Source organism: Calidris pugnax, unplaced genomic scaffold (genome assembly GCF_001431845.1).
Source record: "Calidris pugnax isolate Ruff unplaced genomic scaffold, ASM143184v1 scaffold25, whole genome shotgun sequence".
Taxonomy (NCBI): Eukaryota; Metazoa; Chordata; class Aves; order Charadriiformes; family Scolopacidae; genus Calidris; species Calidris pugnax.
The window spans coordinates 2317725-2337666 of NW_015090805.1; the positions used below are offsets into that span (position 1 = coordinate 2317725).

Below are 19942 nucleotides of genomic sequence, written 5' to 3' on the forward strand. Positions count from 1 at the left end.
CTTTGTCATCACACAACTAGTGGGCTGAGGTCCTTTTCTCTCTTTGTGAAGGGTTTATCCTGCATAAACTTTCAACAAGGCGTTTATTTGCTTCCTTAGCAAACTATAATTTTAGGGCGACCATTGTTCAATGTGGGATTGTTCAGCCTGGAGAAGAGAAGGCTCCGGGGAGACCTTACAGCGCCCTTTCAATACCTGAAGGGTGCCTATAGAAGAGCTGGGGAGGGACTCTTCGCCAGGAAGGGTAATGATAGGACAAGGGGAAATAGTTTTAAATTGGAAGAAAAAAGATTCAGATTAGATCTCAGGAAGAAATTTTTTACTATGAGCGTGGTGAGACACTGGAACAGGTTGTCCAGGGAAGTTGTGGATGCCCCATCCCTGAAGATGTTCAAGACCAGGTTGGATGGGGCTTTGAGCAACCTGGTCTAGTGGGGGGTGTCCCTGCCCATGGCAGGGGGGGGGGAACTCAGTGATCTTTCTCAGGGACCATTCTATGTTCCAAGACACCAGATTGCAGATCTGGAAGGCAAGGACAGGGCGCCGCTCTGACACCTCAGTCCAGCCCAGACCAGCCACTGTCAGATTCACAGACTTAGGCAACGTGCACAAGGATCAGGCCAAGATACCCTGATACTTAGTTTTCATTATTCTTTCTATAGATATAGCAGGGTACAACAGAGAAGTTTCTGACTTTCACAAGGACCCTAAAAGGTGTCTTTGATAACCTAAAAGCTTATTATTATAGCTCAAGCCAAATGGCTATCATGAGTAGAACACATCATTACCGCATGTACAAGAAGTGGTGCTACACTACCCCTCTCGCCACCTCTCAAGGCTTTTGCACTTTCTAAAACATACTTTTCGTGAAGTTTCCATCTTCAGAAATGTTTTGGATGTAACAAGTAAAATAACCCCAAACCCTGTTTCTAAGATGTTCTGAAAGGCCACATTTTCTCCATATTCTGTGCTGTAAACCCAAGAGATGAATATAAATGTAGTGATCAAGTTAGCCAACTCCATAAAACAGCACAACTCCTGCAGAGCTCAAAGCTATTGCCGCAACAGTCCCAGATGACTACAGTTTGGCAAAAGAATATGGTCTTTAAAAAAGCATACAAAGACAACACGTGTGTGGAAGAACAGTAAAATGGATTAAGAAGTAACAACCACCTGACAACGAACATCAGGTAACACAATCATGTTTTTCAAATTACCTTAAGCACTTCAGTTTTACAAGGACCCCAAAAAGGGTTTTTCTTTTTCCTTTCTTCTTCCCTACCCACCTACCCTCCTTCCTACCTAGGGCAGAAAGCCTACTTTCTACCACGGCAGCAGCAGGTGACAAGGGGTGGAGAACAATGATGAGTCCCAACACCGTACCACAGAACATCTTCCACAAGCATTGCTCCAGCTCCTTCACACCTCTGAGATCCTGAAACACTGGCACAACCATGAAAATGCTAGGAGGCAAGGGATCACCAGCAACTGAAGGTATTTTTAAACACTTCACCATAAGAAAAACAAAATAAATCACTTTGCTATGTTTTATTTAAGTAGCAAGTGCATCTTTATCTTATAGACTGAACATGTCTGCTGTGTGTTTTTGGACTTTGTTTTTCCTGCAGCTGTTTTTAATATTCATACCTCTCCTCTCTTCCAAGAGTGGAAAGATACTGGAAAACAAATCCAAAAGAACAGAATACACAAAAATAATTTAATTCTGGGTTATTAATATTTTCAGTATCTTCATTAACAAAGCCCTTTACACAGGTGGCTTGAAAACATCACAAGCACGGATATAGTTCTCTGTGTTCAGAACCTCACTGTTGTTATTAGCCAATTCCTTGCTTTTGTGAACTGGCATGAGAAACCAGGAGTTTCAGATTTTCATGGTAATAAAAACATTTTAAAAACAAGACAAGAAAGGGCTTTTAAGAGAAAAAGAAACTTCTGTAACACATTCTTTTACAGTTTGATTATTGAGTTGGAAATTTCCAAACAAATTTTTACTACAGTATCTCAAGATTAACCACTTAAACTTCTGCTGAAGTTATACAGCACAGTAATTTTTTTCCCCATATTCACTACTACGGGCATATCATCCTCATATTGAAACTTCATCAGGTATGGAAGCTACAGAACTAAGAAAAATGGATCCGCTTATTTCTAACAGCGTTCCAGTAATATGTCCGTATAAAAACCAATGAAAACAACACTTAAAAGAAGTTGAGAACTATGTGTAGACCTCCAATTAAGAATGTTTTTTAAAAGGATTAAAAAAAAAAAAAAGTCCATCACAAAGCATGACAAGACTGCATTAGAGATTACTCACAATAGTTAGTTTATGTACAATACATTTTTAATAAAAAATTCACTTCTTCCAGTCATAGTTCTAACTTCACTGATAAAAGAATACATTTTTGCCTTTTAAATCAGGAACAATAAAAAAAAAAAAGTCAATGAATCAAAAATATCAATGCTGTCAAGATGTTATGGTTAAAGGGTACACTAAATTCACCATAGATGGCACTCTGTCTATCCTACATTTCCCCCACTTTTATCACTCACATGTAACTCCATCTACATTGTTAAAAAGTTAAAATATGCCACTATGAGGGCCACTCATTCTCAGTGAATACCACTGCATAAATATACTTTATCAGGTTTTCTCCCTCCCATGAAGAGTAACTAGGAACTAAGATTGTCTTTATGAGCTTCTTGCATAAGATAATCACTGTCAGAATCCAAGTCATCTTCATCTACCGGTGTTTCTTCTGCCAAGCGTTTCATGCCCCGCTGTTGAGAAATGGCCAATGCATATTTAATATTGTAGATATTCCATTCACAGCTGTAAAAATAAATAGCAACGTTAGAAACAAGATTCCATTTCTCTCCCAAAATAAAAACATCTCTAAAAGAAAACCATCTCAAAAGTTCTAATACCACACTGTCATCCCCCAAATTATTACACTCTTTTTAACAGGGTTTTGATTTAAACTTAAATATAACAGTACATACAGTTTGGAAACATCTTCAAAATGGCGTTGGATGCTCTTCTGAAGAAACTGAATCACAGGGAGCAGCTTCACTGACCTTGAATGGAGAAGATGTGCAACCGTCAGTACCATTGATATTTACATATGGAAATCTAGAACTTTTCTGTATCTCAAAATTTTAACAAGCATTCATGTTAACTTTTAAATATGAATGTTGTAAGATAATACTAAATAAACGAAAACTTTTTGTTTTGATTCTGCCCTCAATGATTATACAAGTAGCATTATTGCCAGAAATAGTTTATTTTTTTTTTTTTATGTCAAACTGCAACTTGAAGAACTAACTCTGCTTGTTGTAACGATGACAGTTCCTTCCAGGTACTACAATACTTTACGATCAAGGAAAAGTTTGTTTTAAATCGTCCTCATCAGCAACAAAAGGAGAAAATTTGTTCCAGTCATTTCCATAACTAAAACATTAAAATCCATTTTGAAACAAGGATTTACCCAATGCACTGTTTCTTTAACCTGCAGGACTCCCTCTCAGATTACCTCTTATTCAGTTTATTTTGAATTTGTAGATTTGCGTCTTTTTGTTCCCTAGAGTCTATAAACTCCATACTTTAGGGGTGGGCTGAACATAATTCGTATGGCAGGCACGTGTGGTTGTAAAGAACTATGTAGGAAAGCAGAATACTAACAAGCTAAAAGCCTGTGCTGTAATCACAAGCCAAGCCTACAAAATGCAGTCGGTACCTCCGCATCATCTTTCAGTAACATTTAAGATGTATAATTGTTTAAAACCACAATTGCCAAAATCTTATCACTCTTGAAATCTTTATGCATTTACAGGGTAAGCAAGTGATGCAGTTTTACCTGTAATATTTGGAAAATGTTTTTTGCAATTTATCCCCACAAATTCTATCACACACACACTTGTTAGGAAAGAAGGGGTATTAAATTAAAATGTAGATTTTATAAATAAATGTAAGGATTTAAATACTATTAAATGTACATGCAATAAATGTAAATTAAGTAGTTTTAATTGTCCTATATGCTTCTATCTAGAATGTCAGAAACTACTAAATAAAAACCTCAAACTGACGGGTAGTATAAAATGCTTGTCAGCTTTTTGACTTTCACAAGATCTCACACCTTGTTTTCAGTTTCTGTCCATGCAGCATGAGCAACTTATGAGCCCAAATAAGATAGAACTCTAAATGACAAGATGTCTCAAATGCAGAGGCCAGGAACTCCAATACTTTCTCCACGTACAGGTCTGGGAGTGACGAGCAGACAACATCAACTGTGCAGGAAGAAAAAAAGCCCATAGACATTAAGCACTGAATTACTATAGGGAATAACATGAAAGATACCACAGCAAAGCATATAGGGAAGGTGAAGAAAGCACCATCTTGGTGACTTTTTGGTATTTAATATCGTATTCAGGATACAGTACCACAGTCTCTCAGGAGGCAAGTCTTTCCTCTTTGAACCACCCAATCACTACTGTATTTAAAAGCAAGAACTTCCCCCCTCCCCAAGTTCCTCCTCCTACCAGAATGCTCTCCCCACCTTCTCTCCTTCAGAAAAACTACTTCCACCCTCTTTTCCTCTTTTGGTGTAACTAGATTTTACTGAAAATCTAGTTCATTTTGTTGGTTCTGAAATCATATGAATTTCTGTATTGAGTGGAACTAGTTAAGCGTAATAATCAGAGGCAATAAAGGATATTTATAAAGACAACAATGTCACCTGCTGACAGAGGAAGTGTCTGAATGCTGTTAGTAATTCCAGAGCACAAAAAGGCACGATTTATAAGCATTCAAAATAATCTCACATATAACTATGATGACCTCATTATATATAATCCTCTCTCAAAAATAACCACCTCCTGTTCTCTGCAGCCACCCTGACGGACCTAAGTAACACATTCAACTGTGACAAAAGCTTTCTACGTTTACAGAAACGGGCACACACTCATTTGTTAGCAGTGCATTAACGTACACTAAATGTCCTCTGCATCTGAGGTTTTGCCACCTGCCTACTTACCCAGTCTTGCCTGCATACGTGGAGCTTTGGTTAACTTCAGTAAAAGAGAGCTAAGTTTTGCCAGACAGAGGCAAACACCGTTGTGCCAAGTGTTATGCAAAAGATGATTTACCCTGACGTGCAATTATCAGGCTTGCTACCTAGGGACTAAGGTAAGAAAATCCTACAAAGCGTTTGGCTGGCAACACATCTGATTTTAGACCAGAGCATGTTTTCACTAGATAAAAATAATTTGTATTTGTTACACATGAAACACTGGAAGGAAATCATTACCTTTCACTGGGGTAACAACGGTGAGGTAAAGCTAAAAAAAATCCTTTAAGGTTACTATGACAAATTATGAAGTTAAGTAGAATACGCTACTGGAAGCTTATTTTTAAGGTTGTGTCTACCCATATATAGCTAATGTATGTGCACTTTAGTTTTCAAAATGATGAAAAGGGTGCCAAAGAACCTCCAAAGCTAAGTGACATCTTACCTGTTCCTTTTGTTTCTGACTTCACAATTTTGAAAGTACCTGTCTCTTCTTAGAAAAAGCTTGGCACTTAACTGTTTGGTTTGTGTGAACACAGCTTCCTCTAAGAACCATATTTACTTTTGTTTAGAGATGAATTTAACAACCACTATAACTAAAGGAACAAAAACCATCACAACTTCTGAGGGCTGACAGTTGTAGAATTGCTCTGAATTTTGGCAGTCCAAAGCAACATAAATTTAGAGCATTTGCCACAGAGCTTTATCCAGTTGAATGCTGAACACTTGCAAAAAAGGAGACTTCCACTACCTCCCTTGTCAACCTGCTGTAGTATTTGATTACCCTCAACATAATAGTATTGTTTTTAATATCTAGTTTTAATTTCCCATGTTGCAAGAGGTTTGCTGCCTCTTGTCACATCATTGTGCAACTCAAGATCTGGATCTGCCTTCTTTCTAAAAACCCATTAGGGACTTGAAGACAATAAAAATACTCCCCTTCCCTTCCAAAACCCGAGCCAACCCAGGTATCATAAGCCTCTCCTCAGCTGTTATGCACTCTGGCCCTCCAAACCTTTTCCAAGACCTCCACCGGATGCTCCAGAGTGGAAACTGAAGAGACTCCAGAGTGGAGACATAGAGAAGAATAACCACTTTCCTTGAACTGCTGTCTACATCCTTGATAGTTCAGCCCAGTATCCAGTTGACTGCCTTCATCACCCAGGCACACTGCTAACTCATGTTAAACTTGCTGTGACACTGTAACATCAGCTGCTTCTGAGAACTGACACCCAAAAACTTTACCTGTGTATCCAGATCTGATCAAAGTCCATGTTTAAAAGTCACTAGACAAGCATGCAATAAAATTAAAACCTAAGTTAAGATCAAAAAGTCTACTTGTTTTGGCAAAAGATCATCCCTTCCTCTTTAGTCTTCAGCTACAGTAGAAAGTCCTTAAATATCAATGTCATAAACTCCACTCCCAGCTAAGCTCTGCCCTTTATGCTTCAACTTATTTAGCTTACACCTCTGCTTACAGCTGGCTCAGTCAAATTTCATGGAAGATCCACTTACCTTCATTGCTAGGTACAGCCTCTATGACCTCCTGAATTAATTTCTTTTCATTCAGCTTGAAGGCCATGATGATAGCCATAGTGTATTCCTTCTGATGCAGTGTTTTGTGTATATTGCTGGGGGTGATATCAATATCCAGCTCAAAAGGATCAAAAATTAACCCAGAGTCTAGTGAATAGATAAGAAGACCCTCTGTGGTGGTGGCTGCCCAGCTTCGTCCTAGAAGAAAAGTAACAGTATTTAAGGACGCAGCAAGGTTTTCTAGGATGGAAACAGAAGAGTAATGATAAACAGATGACTCTTCACTGCTTACAAGTAGTGGAGAAGACTGAAAAACACACATCATCGATGGACCTGACAGCAATGACAATGCTTGTTAAAAATACCAGCTGAAAGTGATGCACACTTCGGTTTTCTAACTATGCACTGCATGGAAGACTAGATTAAAAACGTAGCAGCGTTGTAGAACATCTGGAGAGACATCTCCAAGGCATTTGTACTTCATTATTACTCCTCCTCTTGCTTGTTTTATGTGGAATAAAAAACAAATCCTACATTTATTGTCCATACTCACCTGTAGGAGAGAATCGCAGGCAAGTCACTCTTATTTCTGGTTTAAAGTGTCGATAACTCATGTCACCTAAAGAAGAAGTTTAGAAGTGATTTAATGTATTTACCAAAAGTTCACGATTTGGCTATCATATGCTCTTATCATGATGCTGAAAAATAATGCAAAACATGCCAAAACTTGGCAGAGTTAAAGACAGGGTAAAGGACAGCCCAAGTTCAAAAGCTCTTACAGCTAAGTAAGTGGTGAAACCGAATTTTTCTCTTTGAAAATGAAATCAGGACTGATGGGTTCCATACCCAGTAGAGCCCACAGTACCTCCTGGTTCCTGTTACTTCTACTGTGCAAAAGGACCTACCACACATGAGCTACACTTGGGTAACAGATCCCTGTGGCTACAGAACATTCAGGTAATCCTAACTTCAAAACTGAGCTGAACAATTCAAACCCTTCTTATCTGGTATCAACTCTGGGTCAAAAGTTTTCATCCACATAAAACCAATAACAAGACAGCAAAGCCAAAAGCCATACCTGTTTTTACTCCAGGAAGAGGAATAGCAACACCTTCTTCACCTCCACCCCCTTCATCAATCAGAGCCATGCTGCCAAATTCAGTCATTTTTCTCCGATCCAAGTATTCCTAGATAAACACGTAAGTTCAATTCACTGCACTCAACCTCCTATCAAACATCTGTATGAATTAAAAATTCTCAATAGCATCCAGGAGTTATCTAGTTATTCTTTCTTTGCATTTCCTTCCAAAAGTTCCTCCAAAATCAAGGAGAAAACTGTTGATTTCATAACAGCAGGCAACAGCATCCAACCACAGATAAGAAACAGGCTGCTTCAGTCTTAAGGCTTCAGAGCAGCACAACTCAGTTGAAGACTGCAGTTTCATATTATTGTAATGTTGTTCTGCTTGAGACACACCATTTCCTCAGATGCAGCTCTGCTCTTCCTCTCCTTCAGGTTCCATAACTACCTTATGCTAATGTAAAGGCTGAGTAGCCAAACACCTACGCAGTGTTTTTGGGACCTCCCTGCCCCTCATTTTTAAACACCCATCCCCTCCAGGATTCTTTTCCAGTTAGCTCAGTTCTGGTATCCTTCTAAGCCACACATGGAGCTACACTAGCACAATAGAGGGCAGCAGAGAAACGAGGGCTGCTTCACAAACCACTGTTGTCAAGTATCTTTGGAATGAGTCAAACACAGCCCAACATGAACCCTGAACAATCATTACTCTTCCAGCTAAGGGGATGTTAAGAAGGGTTACTGGAATTTTCCCTTTCTGGTGCTTTTCATTGCTCCCTTTAATTATAAGGAATTTAATTTTGCACTTTTTTTTCAGTGATGCCAACTGACAGGACAAGAGGCAATGGGCACAAACTGGAACATAGGAAGTTCCATCTATACATCAGGAGGAACTTCTCTTTGAGGGTGGCAGAGCCCTGGAACAGGCTGCCCAGAGAGCTGGTGGAGTCTCCATCTCTGGAGATATTCAACACCCGCCTGGACACGTTCCTGTCCAGCCTGCTCTAGGTGGACCTGCTCTGGTAGGGGGGTTGGACTAGATGATCTCCAGGGGTCACTTTCAACCCCATATCATTCTGTAATTTGGCAATATTCAGAAACGGGTCACTTTCAACCCCACATCATTCTGTAATTTGGCAATATTCAGAAATTGGGTTTGTAAACTGTCAGTGTTGTTCTCTGACTCCACAATAAAATCCTTCATTTCTTTGCTAACACAGTAACTGATACCCAGGGAAAGCTAGATTAGTACAAAATATTGATAATTCAAATGTTCAGAGTTTCTCTTCAATTTCAAGTTAAGTGCCAGCTCACTTAACTATGCTTAAGAGTTCTGCTCATTCAATACAAACACACTGCAATCTGGCAAGACTTTAGTTAGCTGAGTGTAGGGAATAATTTTGTTTTCTGAGAAACTGGGTTTGTAAACATCAGTGTTGTTCTCTGACTCCACAATAAAATCCTTCATTTCTTTGCTAACACAGTAACTGATACCCAGGGAAAGCTAGATTAGTACAAAATATTGATAAATTAAATGTTCAGAGTTTCTCTTCAATTTCAAGTTAAGTGCCAGCTCACTTAACTATGCTTAAGAGTTCTGCTCATTCAATACAAACACACTGCAATCTGGCAAGACTTTAGTTAGCTGAGTGTAGGGAATAATTTTGTTTTCTGAGAAATATTTACTTACCACTTACATGCACAAAACCAAGAAAATGAACCCATGTTTAACAAAACATTCATGAATCCCACTTAAATGAAATGTCATACCGAAACCAGAGTCTTGGTGGTGGGGAGGGGAAAAGAAAAAAACCAACTTACTCCTGTGGTCACGTACCTCCATTGCATCTAAAGAAAAGTTGCATGAGATTTCAAATTTTTTCATGAGAATCTGTTCCTTGACATTATATATACAGACAAATTTTGACAATCCACCTGCCAGAATAGACTGACCATCCGCCGAGTAACACAGAGTAGTAAAAGATCTAGTAAAGAAAAAGAGAAAGTAGTTAATTTCACTGCCACATCTAAGCTAAAAGACATGAATACAGTATGAAGACACAGAAGAGTAACCATTCCATGGAAAAAGTGAAGATCTTCATTCACACAATATGAACTTAACACAGAAAACCATTTACCACAAATGAGTACTTTACTATGAATTACAATTTAAAACTTCAACAGCTTCTGAGGGACTTCCATAATTCTGAGTCATAGCTCAATGAATGAGCTCTCCGAGTACTTTACTATGAATTACAAACAATTTAGAACTTCAACACCTTCTGAGGGACTTCCATACTTCTGAGTCATAGCTCAATGAATGAGCTCTCAATTACACCATACACAATACTAAGGATGGTCACAAGAGCTAGAGAAAAAACAACATCATGGCATGATTTAAGGAAATGGTTGAGAGCTCATCACCAAAAAAATACAGTAATTTTTTTTTTTCAAAATGTCATTGTTTCCTTTTTTTAATTTTGTTTTGAGGGCAAGCAATATGGAAAAGAGAGGAGCTCAAGGGAAAAAAGAGAAGAATGAAATGCATGACCTCTATATTACACATTTTTATGGCACATGAATTCAATTTGTCTTTAAACATTACGTCACATGCATATAAACATGTAATAAAACCCAAAGCATATTTACATTTTTTAAAAAATGTATCAGCTTCTACACACTTGTTACATTCTAATATCCACATAACAAGATACACACTTAAAAAAACCTTTCATATTTAGCCAGTGAACAACTTGTCGTGAAAAGCTTAATATCATGCTGGCAACCCAACTGATGAAAAAGAACAAATACTCAGAATGATGTTGATCAGTGGATGAAGACAGCAAAAGACAAAATGGATGCATCCAGATGTCAAGTCAGGCAGTCTTTTAAAATCCATTATCAGAATACAAGTATTTGAACAGCAGCTGCAATCTGAAATCTTCACATAAAAACCAAATGGAAAGAAACAATTCAAAACATCAGAATACAAGTATTTCAACAGCAGATGCAATCTGAAATCTTCACGTAAAAACCAAATGGAAAGAAACAATTCAAAAGCAAAAGCCAGTGTGGCACCCTCTTTTCACTGCAATCTCGTTTACTTACTTTCCCTTGGCTGCTTGTTTGGCCGTTATTTTATCAAGTTCTTTCCTTCCCATCTGAAGATCATGCCTTCCCTCAATTGAGCCAGTTTGTACCGCATTTTCATGATCCCAAAATGTTATCTGTCCATTCAAAGCAGCAACTGCAAGCTCCTTGCCATCAGGGCGGAAAGCAACAACAAGAACTGCGAAGAATTGAATTAACAGATAAAAACGCAGTCAGATCTTTTTCCAAGAAAATACCTTATATTTTTCTAGGATCTTATCTCAACTACCCGAAAAAGCTTAAGGGTAACAAGTACAACTGTACGTTTTCTCTGAACTTCATCACTAATTATAAAGCTAGAGTTAGTAATTAAATCAAAAAAGATTTCTTGCACTGTTAACTAAGTACTATAGAGAACTATTCAACTTTTGGGTTTCATCATCAAAAAGAAGTCCATCTGTATTTGACGTGTTGTTTGTTCTTGAAATACCTTTGGTAATATTTTTATATTTGATATAAGATGAAATAAAAGTTACCATCCGAGTTCAGTATTAGTGTCTCCTTGGTTCTCCAGCTGTCTAACATATCCCACAACTTGACAGTTTTATCCCAAGAGGCACTAGCTAGAACACTCTTCATTGGGTTAAAGGACAAACTGCTGATGGGGCCTTCATGACCTGATAAGACCTAATAGAAGGAGAAAAGATAAAATGGAATTAGGTGAAAGGAACTGAAATACATGTAGTCTGCATTCAGTAAACTCCAAATACAACAATGAAACTGTGCCTAACTTGTGCATAACATGCTTGAGGTCACTTTTGGACATGTGGCATGATACACACCAATGATTCTCAACTTCTTATTTTCAGAAGTTTTAAAACAATTCACAGAAGTGTTAGCACTGCATAGGAATCCACAGCCACTCTTAGGCACACATATGGTCTCTCTAGAGACCACGACTTAGGAATAGAGCGTGCTCCCCCCCCCTCCCCCCACCCCTCTTATCAGAACAATCAGACCAACTGTGAAAAAGCAAGTCATTGCTCTGAGAATTCAGTACATCCTGCAGCTGAAAACATTTGAGAAAAAAATTCTAATAAAAACTGTGAATTAAATAAGAGTAATACAGATTTTTATAGGATGGAGCTCCTACTACTCTCAGAAGAAACCAAGGAAAGAAAGTAAACTCAAAACTCTGGAGATCCACCCAAGAAAATGATAGGTTATTGTAGTAATTTGTATTCAACCGCTATGCCAAATTAAACACATGAATAGCTGAGTTCATCTACTCATACAAGATGAACAATAATGCTTAAGAATGGAAAACAGGAAAATCAAATGAGTTTGATTTGCTCAGCACTGTGTCCCTCCTTTATTACATCTACTCTGAAGAAAATGCTTTTAAAACTAGCAACAAGGCTGTGGGGATTTAACTTTATAGTTTTCTCGCCCTACACAATAAGAACCTTCTACAAAATGAATCTATATTGATCTTAGGAGAGCACCTACAATCTCTTCATTACCTGTAGAAAATAACATCTCTTAACAACTACTGAAGGAAAGGCAATGTCCTGGTTTGAGCAACACAGAACTATTTTCTCTTTCAGTAATTTTACTTTTCAGTAAGGTCTCTTAATGTTAGGGAAAACTGCACTTTTAGTAGACCGAATTAGTGAAAATATTTACTTCATAGCCAGCTATGGCATGCGGGTTTCTAGGTCTATGTTTTTGAGCTCGCCAGATGTGGGGATGAGAAAAGAGACCCAGGCACTTGACCCAAGCTGGCCAACAGGATTATTTCATACCATGAACATCACATTCAGTATAAATTAGAAAATTTGCTGTGTAGTTCTCTCCCTCCCTTGATGGAGGTGCTCCAGAGAACTTTCTGCCCCAATGCCGGACCCCTGAGCCCTTCCCATCTTCCCAAAGTACTCCCTGTGTCTGACATTTGCTGTCCCCTGCTGGGAGAGCACAGCTTCCTGCTGATAGAAATGGCTGAGTATAATCCTTATATGTTTTATATTGGTATCGGGATCAATATTGGTTCTTTAGTATTATGAATGTTAACTGTTTAGTCTTATTCTATTAAATCTGTTTATATTTAAAACCCCCCGGGTTTCCTTTTTTCCCCTTAATTGCCCTTCCTGCTTATGTAGGGATCATCAAGCGATTGAATAACTCTCTAAACAACAATAAGTTGTGGTGGGTTCCTCAAACCATAACAGACTCTCATGACCATGTGTTAGCTCAGCAATACTGGTGTTGCTTCATTAGCTAGAAAGAGTTCATTACTTAAGAATTCCAAAAAACTATTTCCCACACAAACTCAGGAGAGCCCCTGTGCAATAAATCAAAAATTGCTGAGAGTACTATGGTATAGCTCCAGTTCTAGAATATAAATGTAACAAAAAAACTTCATGTTGTATTAAAGCCCTCCGACTAATCCCAAAATTATTCGGTATCATCACGATCTATATTACGTGTTAAATTCAATTCCTGCAATGTTATAGGTCCTTACATCTAGCAGCCTCCCACTCTGCATTGACCAGATGAATATTTCAAAGGAATCCTGGGAACCAGCTGACACAATCTCACCACTGGAGTCCACAGCTAAACAAGAGAACTGACTTGGCCGCGGAGAAGTAAAGGTACGGAAATTGCGGTATCTGTTGTGAATGTGAAAATAAATTATGAAAACATTTTAGGTACATTTAAACATATGTTTCATGAATATATTTAAAAAGGGATTTCATTTTACTTCTAAAGCCTATTAAAACTATCTACAGAAAAAAATATTCTTTGTATAAAATTAGACAACTTCTCAGCACGATTCTAAGATTCAAAAAAAGGTATTAACAACTCTGTAGAAACAACAGCCAAAACTAATCAGAAGAGCTTTCTTATATTACATAGCATATATCCGTTCTTTAGAACTGTACAGTTGTATTATAATGCTCAACAACTGAAACTACAGCCAATGTTCTGTTAGACAGGTGCCTTCTCCCCATTTGAGCAGCAGAGGCAGATAACGATCTTACTGGATTCCCAGCTTCTCTGAGAAAAGTTCTTCCAGAATTTTCTTCACAGTAACTGGATGGAATGACAGGATTCCTATTACTATCCAAATTTCAGTCTAAGGCTGAACCAAAAATCAATAAAGTAGTACTCAGCCATTTGCAACTTCAACTTGAAACAGGCAATCAGCAGTTCGCTGTAGTTTGAGGGATAAAAGCTGAAGACTAAACGATACACAAAAGCTTTGCAATATTTACCTGTGTAGATCAAAGGCACGCACTGTTCCATCTAAAGAGGCACTCAAAATGACATAACCATTGGAAGTGAAAGTTACAGCAGTTACACCACTGGTATGTTCTGTAAAAGTGACAAAACAAAAGCTGCTGGAAGTGTTCCACACTTTCACCTGCAAGGGAGATGAGAAAAGCCGCCTTAGAATCTCTGTCATCAGTTCAGAAAGAAAGGGTAAGGCAACAGAAGAGTAAAGAAAAGTTAGTCCTAGAACTCTGCAGTAGCATGAAGGACATTCAGTCAGAACCACTAAGGGATGCTGTGCAAGTGAGGCAGACAGGCCACAGCTTATCATTAAACTACTAAAGACACATATACAACACAAAACTCTAAGCGGAGATAGACAAAAAAAATTTGAAAAAAAGTTAATTTTCAAGGAAAGCATCTCAGGCTCCCAAGGTTTGTACTATCCACAGGTAAGGCAAGTGTCAAATTCAAAACTAACTGTGAAGCCACTCCAAAAGTTACAATTGAGATATTTCAATTTTTTTTTTTCTTTCCTCCCTGAATAAATATCTTGTGTGTTTAGCTATCTGCAGTTTGAGATTTCTGGGGTTTGGCCAATTTTGAGTCTGAATGGCAGAAACCATGAAGTAGCAGGTCTATTTTCTGACATCCAGAAATTTTGACAGGAAGTAAGATACTATTTTTGTCCCATTTACATGCCAAAAGATTGTGTGATTACTCTACAAACATCTTTAAAAAAAAACCAACAAAACAAAACAGCAAAACAACAATGCCTGTAAACATAACCTACTATTTCAGTACAAGTCATCCATGAAAAGCTAATTTTTCTTGTAAACAGCAAGCTTCTGCAATGGTACATTACAGAAAAATCTGTTTAGGAATTGCACTTTTAAAAATAACCTGAAATTAATTTAACATCAAAACCAATTATTAAAAGGGCATGAATTTGGATGACTGAAGTTCATTCATCTAAAAATAACATGGAACAACCACAAGCATACATAAATTAACATTTGATGAGTTTGATCTTTTTGTGTTTACAGTGACTGCATCTATAATAATAAAAGAAAACAAATCCCCTGCTAAAAAAGATAAGTGATGTGATTTTCAGAGGATACCAGTAATAATAAATTAAAATACATATGCTCTAGAGAGAAAAATCAAAACATTTAAGGAACGCGAAGACAAAAAAATTATGATTTTATATTAAGAATAATATATATCAGTTACAGAGCTTTCTACATAAAATGGAAGTTCAAGCTGATAACTACGTTATTCAGAGTTAAGTTCATATTTCAGTAATGCTGCCTCACTCACTTTCCCATCCTCCCCTCCTGTTACTATGTATTGTCCATCTGGAGAATAGGCTAACGAAACCATGCTGTTGAAATGCCCCTGCTGCTTCAGCACGTAGGACTCGCTTTGCCATTCCCACACCAGCAGCTGACCCAAACCTAAAAATACATGAGAAGGATTAACCAGAATGATGAATACAATGCAAGCCACAAAACACATATTTGCATGCAATATTAAAGAAAAAATGTTTAAGCAGACAGGTTGCACTATGCACATATCAATTCTAATAAAAGCCCCATTTTATAAGTTCAAAGCAACTTTCCTTGACAATCAAGAGCCTGTATTTGGTTTAACACCCTCAGTAGTACAGCAGCAATGTTATAAACCAGCTTTGCTAACAAATAGATGCATGCTGATAAATAGTCAAAAATCAGAAATATTCTAGGACAAAATTGCATTTTCATGTTTATGTCAATTCATAAAAATCCTTTTTTTTTTTTAAATATAAAGTATGTAAAGCAAACCAAAATTACATTTCAAAAATAGCAACAGAAGAGTAACATAAAGCCTGAACAGTGTGTTTCCCACTTGATAGTATAACTATCTGACTGACAACTGGCCTTACTTACTGGTCACTGCAGTGAATACCCAAGGTAACCTCAGGCTTTTCAATACAAAGGAGGTGGTAACTTCTTACTTTTTGCTTTTTAAAATAAATTACCTGGAAAGAAAACCAGGCCTGCATATAAAAGTATAATCTTGGTTACCATGCAAACCATTATGGACTTAGTAGGAATGCTGGAACATCCAGGTAGCTTTGTAAAAGGCTGTGCAACAAGCAGCAAAGGGAAAGAGACTGGGCTTAAAACAAAAGCATACTACGAGCTACACTAAGGCTAAGTCATATTCAAGGGATATGAGCTTTATCCTAATTCTGCTTGTTTTCATAAATGACTTAAGAGTAATCCTTTTCCTTTTTTTCCTTTGTTAGCAAAGTATTTCCCTGAATCATAACAATTCTGTGAGGACTTGCTTTACTATATTGAAACATTACAGAGATGAGATTATAAATTAACAAAACTCTAACACAGAGTCAAGAAGAGTAAGAGAAATTTGGGCTTGCGTGCCCACGACATTCCTCATTTTTTCCACAAATACAGACCAAAAAAATTTACAAACCTGAACATCCAAAGGCAATCCAGTCACCAGTACAGTTGATAGAAATAGAAGCTATCCTTTGGTCTGAAATACTGAAGTAAGAGAATTACCCAATAAACAAACTTGCGTTTTCATGCCTTGTGTAATAAAACTTCAAATCTAGGCTTTAATTCCTCTGTTCAAGCTAGTTCTTTGATTACCTTAACTGAATTCCTCTATCACTGTAACATCAAAAAGCAGCATACAAATTCTTTCCTTCATTATACTCAAACACATCAAAAAGACAATACCACCTTATTTGGAATAAAGATGGAGTATCTACATCCCAAATAAAGATGTACTTGCCAGCACAGACTAGAACTACCCACATCCCAGAGAAAACCCCTATTTTATTGCATAGCGAAGTTACGCATTCTTTTGCTAGGGTCATACAGCAATGGAAAATAATTATGCTTTTATTTAAGCAAAAGCCAGTGTGGCACCCTCTTTTCACTGCAATCTCGTTTACTTACTTTCCCTTGGCTGCTTGTTTGGCCGTTATTTTATCAAGTTCTTTCCTTCCCATCTGAAGATCATGCCTTCCCTCAATTGAGCCAGTTTGTACCGCATTTTCATGATCCCAAAATGTTATCTGTCCATTCAAAGCAGCAACTGCAAGCTCCTTGCCATCAGGGCGGAAAGCAACAACAAGAACTGCGAAGAATTGAATTAACAGATAAAAACGCAGTCAGATCTTTTTCCAAGAAAATACCTTATATTTTTCTAGGATCTTATCTCAACTACCCAAAAAAGCTTAAGAGTAACAAGTACAACTGTACGTTTTCTCTGGACAACATCACTAATTATAAAGCTAGAGTTAGTAATTAAATCAAAAAAGATTTCTTGCAGTGTTAACTAAGTACTAGAGAACTATTCAGCTTTTGGGTTTCATCATCAAAAAGAAGTCTGTCTGTATTTGACGTGTTCATTCTTGAAATACTTTTGGTAATATTTTTATATTTGATATAAGATGAAATAAAAGTTACCATCCGAGTTCAGTATTAGTGTCTCCTTGGTTCTCCAGCTGTCTAACATATCCCACAACTTGACAGTTTTATCCCAAGAGGCACTAGCTAGAACACTCTTCATTGGGTTAAAGGACAAACTGCTGATGGGGCCTTCATGACCTGATAAGACCTAATAGAAGGAGAAAAGATAAAATGGAATTAGGTGAAAGGAACTGAAATACATGTAGTCTGCATTCAGTAAACTCCAAATACAACAATGAAACTGTGCCTAACTTGTGCATAACATGCTTGAGGTCACTTTTGGACATGTGGCATGATACACACCAATGATTCTCAACTTCTTATTTTCAGAAGTTTTAAAACAATTCACAGAAGTGTTAGCACTGCATAGGAATCCACAGCCACTCTTAGGCACACATATGGTCTCTCTAGAGACCACGACTTAGGAATAGAGCGTGCTCCCCCCCCCTCCCCCCACCCCTCTTATCAGAACAATCAGACCAACTGTGAAAAAGCAAGTTATTGCTCTGAGAATTCAGTACATCCTGCAGCTGAAAACATTTGAGAAAAAAATTCTAATAAAAACTGTGAATTAAATAAGAGTAATACAGATTTTTATAGGATGGAGCTCCTACTACTCTCAGAAGAAACCAAGGAAAGAAAGTAAACTCAAAACTCTGGAGATCCACCCAAGAAAATGATAGGTTATTGTAGTAATTTGTATTCAACCGCTATGCCAAATTAAACACATGAATAGCTGAGTTCATCTACTCATACAAGATGAACAATAATGCTTAAGAATGGAAAACAGGAAAATCAAATGAGTTTGATTTGCTCAGCACTGTGTCCCTCCTTTATTACATCTACTCTGAAGAAAATGCTTTTAAAACTAGCAACAAGGCTGTGGGGATTTAACTTTATAGTTTTCTCGCCCTACACAATAAGAACCTTCTACAAAATGAATCTATATTGATCTTAGGAGAGCACCTACAATCTCTTCATTACCTGTAGAAAATAACATCTCTTAACAACTACTGAAGGAAAGGCAATGTCCTGGTTTGAGCAACACAGAACTATTTTCTCTTTCAGTAATTTTACTTTTCAGTAAGGTCTCAATGTTAGGGAAAACTGCACTTTTAGTAGACCGAATTAGTGAAAATATTTACTTCATAGCCAGCTATGGCATGCGGGTTTCTAGGTCTATGTTTTTGAGCTCGCCAGATGTGGGGATGAGAAAAGAGACCCAGGCACTTGACCCAAGCTGGCCAACAGGATTATTTCATACCATGAACATCACATTCAGTATAAATTAGAAAATTTGCTGTGTAGTTCTCTCCCTCCCTTGATGGAGGTGCTCCAGAGAACTTTCTGCCCCAATGCCAGACCCCTGAGCCCTTCCCATCTTCCCAAAGTGCTCCCTGTGTCTGACATTTGCTGTCCCCTGCTGGGAGCCTCCCTTGATGGAGGTGCTCCAGAGAACTTTCTGCCCCAATGCCAGACCCCTGAGCCCTTCCCATCTTCCCAAAGTGCTCCCTGTGTCTGACATTTGCTGTCCCCTGCTGGGAGAGCACAGCTTCCTGCTGATAGAAATGGCTGAGTATAATCCTTATATGTTTTATATTGGTATCGGGATCAATATTGGTTCTTTAGTATTATGAATGTTAACTGTTTAGTCTTATTCTATTAAATCTGTTTATATTTAAAACCCCCCGGGGTTCCTTTTTTCCCCTTAATTGCCCTTCCTGCTTATGTAGGGATCATCAAGCGATTGAATAACTCTCTAAACAACAATAAGTTGTGGTGGGTTCCTCAAACCATAACAGACTCTCATGACCATGTGTTAGCTCAGCAATACTGGTGTTGCTTCATTAGCTAGAAAGAGTTCATTACTTAAGAATTCCAAAAAACTATTTCCCACACAAATTCAGGAGAGCCCCTGTGCAATAAATCAAAAATTGCTGAGAGTACTATGGTATAGCTCCAGTTCTAGAATATAAATGTAACAAAAAAACTTCATGTTGTATTAAAGCCCTCCGACTAATCCCAAAATTATTCGGTATCATCACGATCTATATTACGTGTTAAATTCAATTCCTGCAATGTTATAGGTCCTTACATCTAGCAGCCTCCCACTCTGCATTGACCAGATGAATATTTCAAAGGAATCCTGGGAACCAGCTGACACAATCTCACCACTGGAGTCCACAGCTAAACAAGAGAACTGACTTGGCCGCGGAGAAGTAAAGGTACGGAAATTGCGGTATCTGTTGTGAATGTGAAAATAAATTATGAAAACATTTTAGGTACATTTAAACATATGTTTCATGAATATATTTAAAAAGGGATTTCATTTTACTTCTAAAGCCTATTAAAACTATCTACAGAAAAAAATATTCTTTGTATAAAATTAGACA

At 37.7% G+C, this 19942-nt stretch overlaps 1 protein-coding gene and 1 long non-coding RNA gene across 2 annotated transcripts in view; one reads left to right on the forward strand and one right to left on the reverse strand.

Moving 5' to 3' along the window:
• The first annotated feature begins 1060 nt into the window (after positions 1 to 1060).
• Positions 1061 to 3254, forward strand: LOC106885795. Its single transcript, XR_001411503.1, has 3 exons — positions 1061 to 1190; positions 1307 to 1494; positions 2987 to 3254. It is a non-coding gene; the product is annotated as an uncharacterized LOC106885795 (long non-coding RNA).
• The window catches only part of PWP2 (PWP2 periodic tryptophan protein homolog (yeast)), a 30685-nt gene continuing 11827 nt past the window's right edge, over positions 1085 to 19942 (reverse strand). Inside the window, exons 13-21 of the mRNA XM_014938281.1 lie at positions 17547 to 17697; positions 17034 to 17214; positions 9539 to 9686; positions 7699 to 7807; positions 7174 to 7239; positions 6600 to 6818; positions 4155 to 4305; positions 3022 to 3096; positions 1085 to 2851 (exon numbers count right to left, since the gene is read on the reverse strand). Of these exons, the coding sequence (XP_014793767.1) occupies positions 2692 to 2851; positions 3022 to 3096; positions 4155 to 4305; positions 6600 to 6818; positions 7174 to 7239; positions 7699 to 7807; positions 9539 to 9686; positions 17034 to 17214; positions 17547 to 17697 (1260 nt within the window). The 3' untranslated portion in view covers positions 1085 to 2691. The remainder of the gene's footprint in view (positions 2852 to 3021; positions 3097 to 4154; positions 4306 to 6599; positions 6819 to 7173; positions 7240 to 7698; positions 7808 to 9538; positions 9687 to 17033; positions 17215 to 17546; positions 17698 to 19942) is intronic.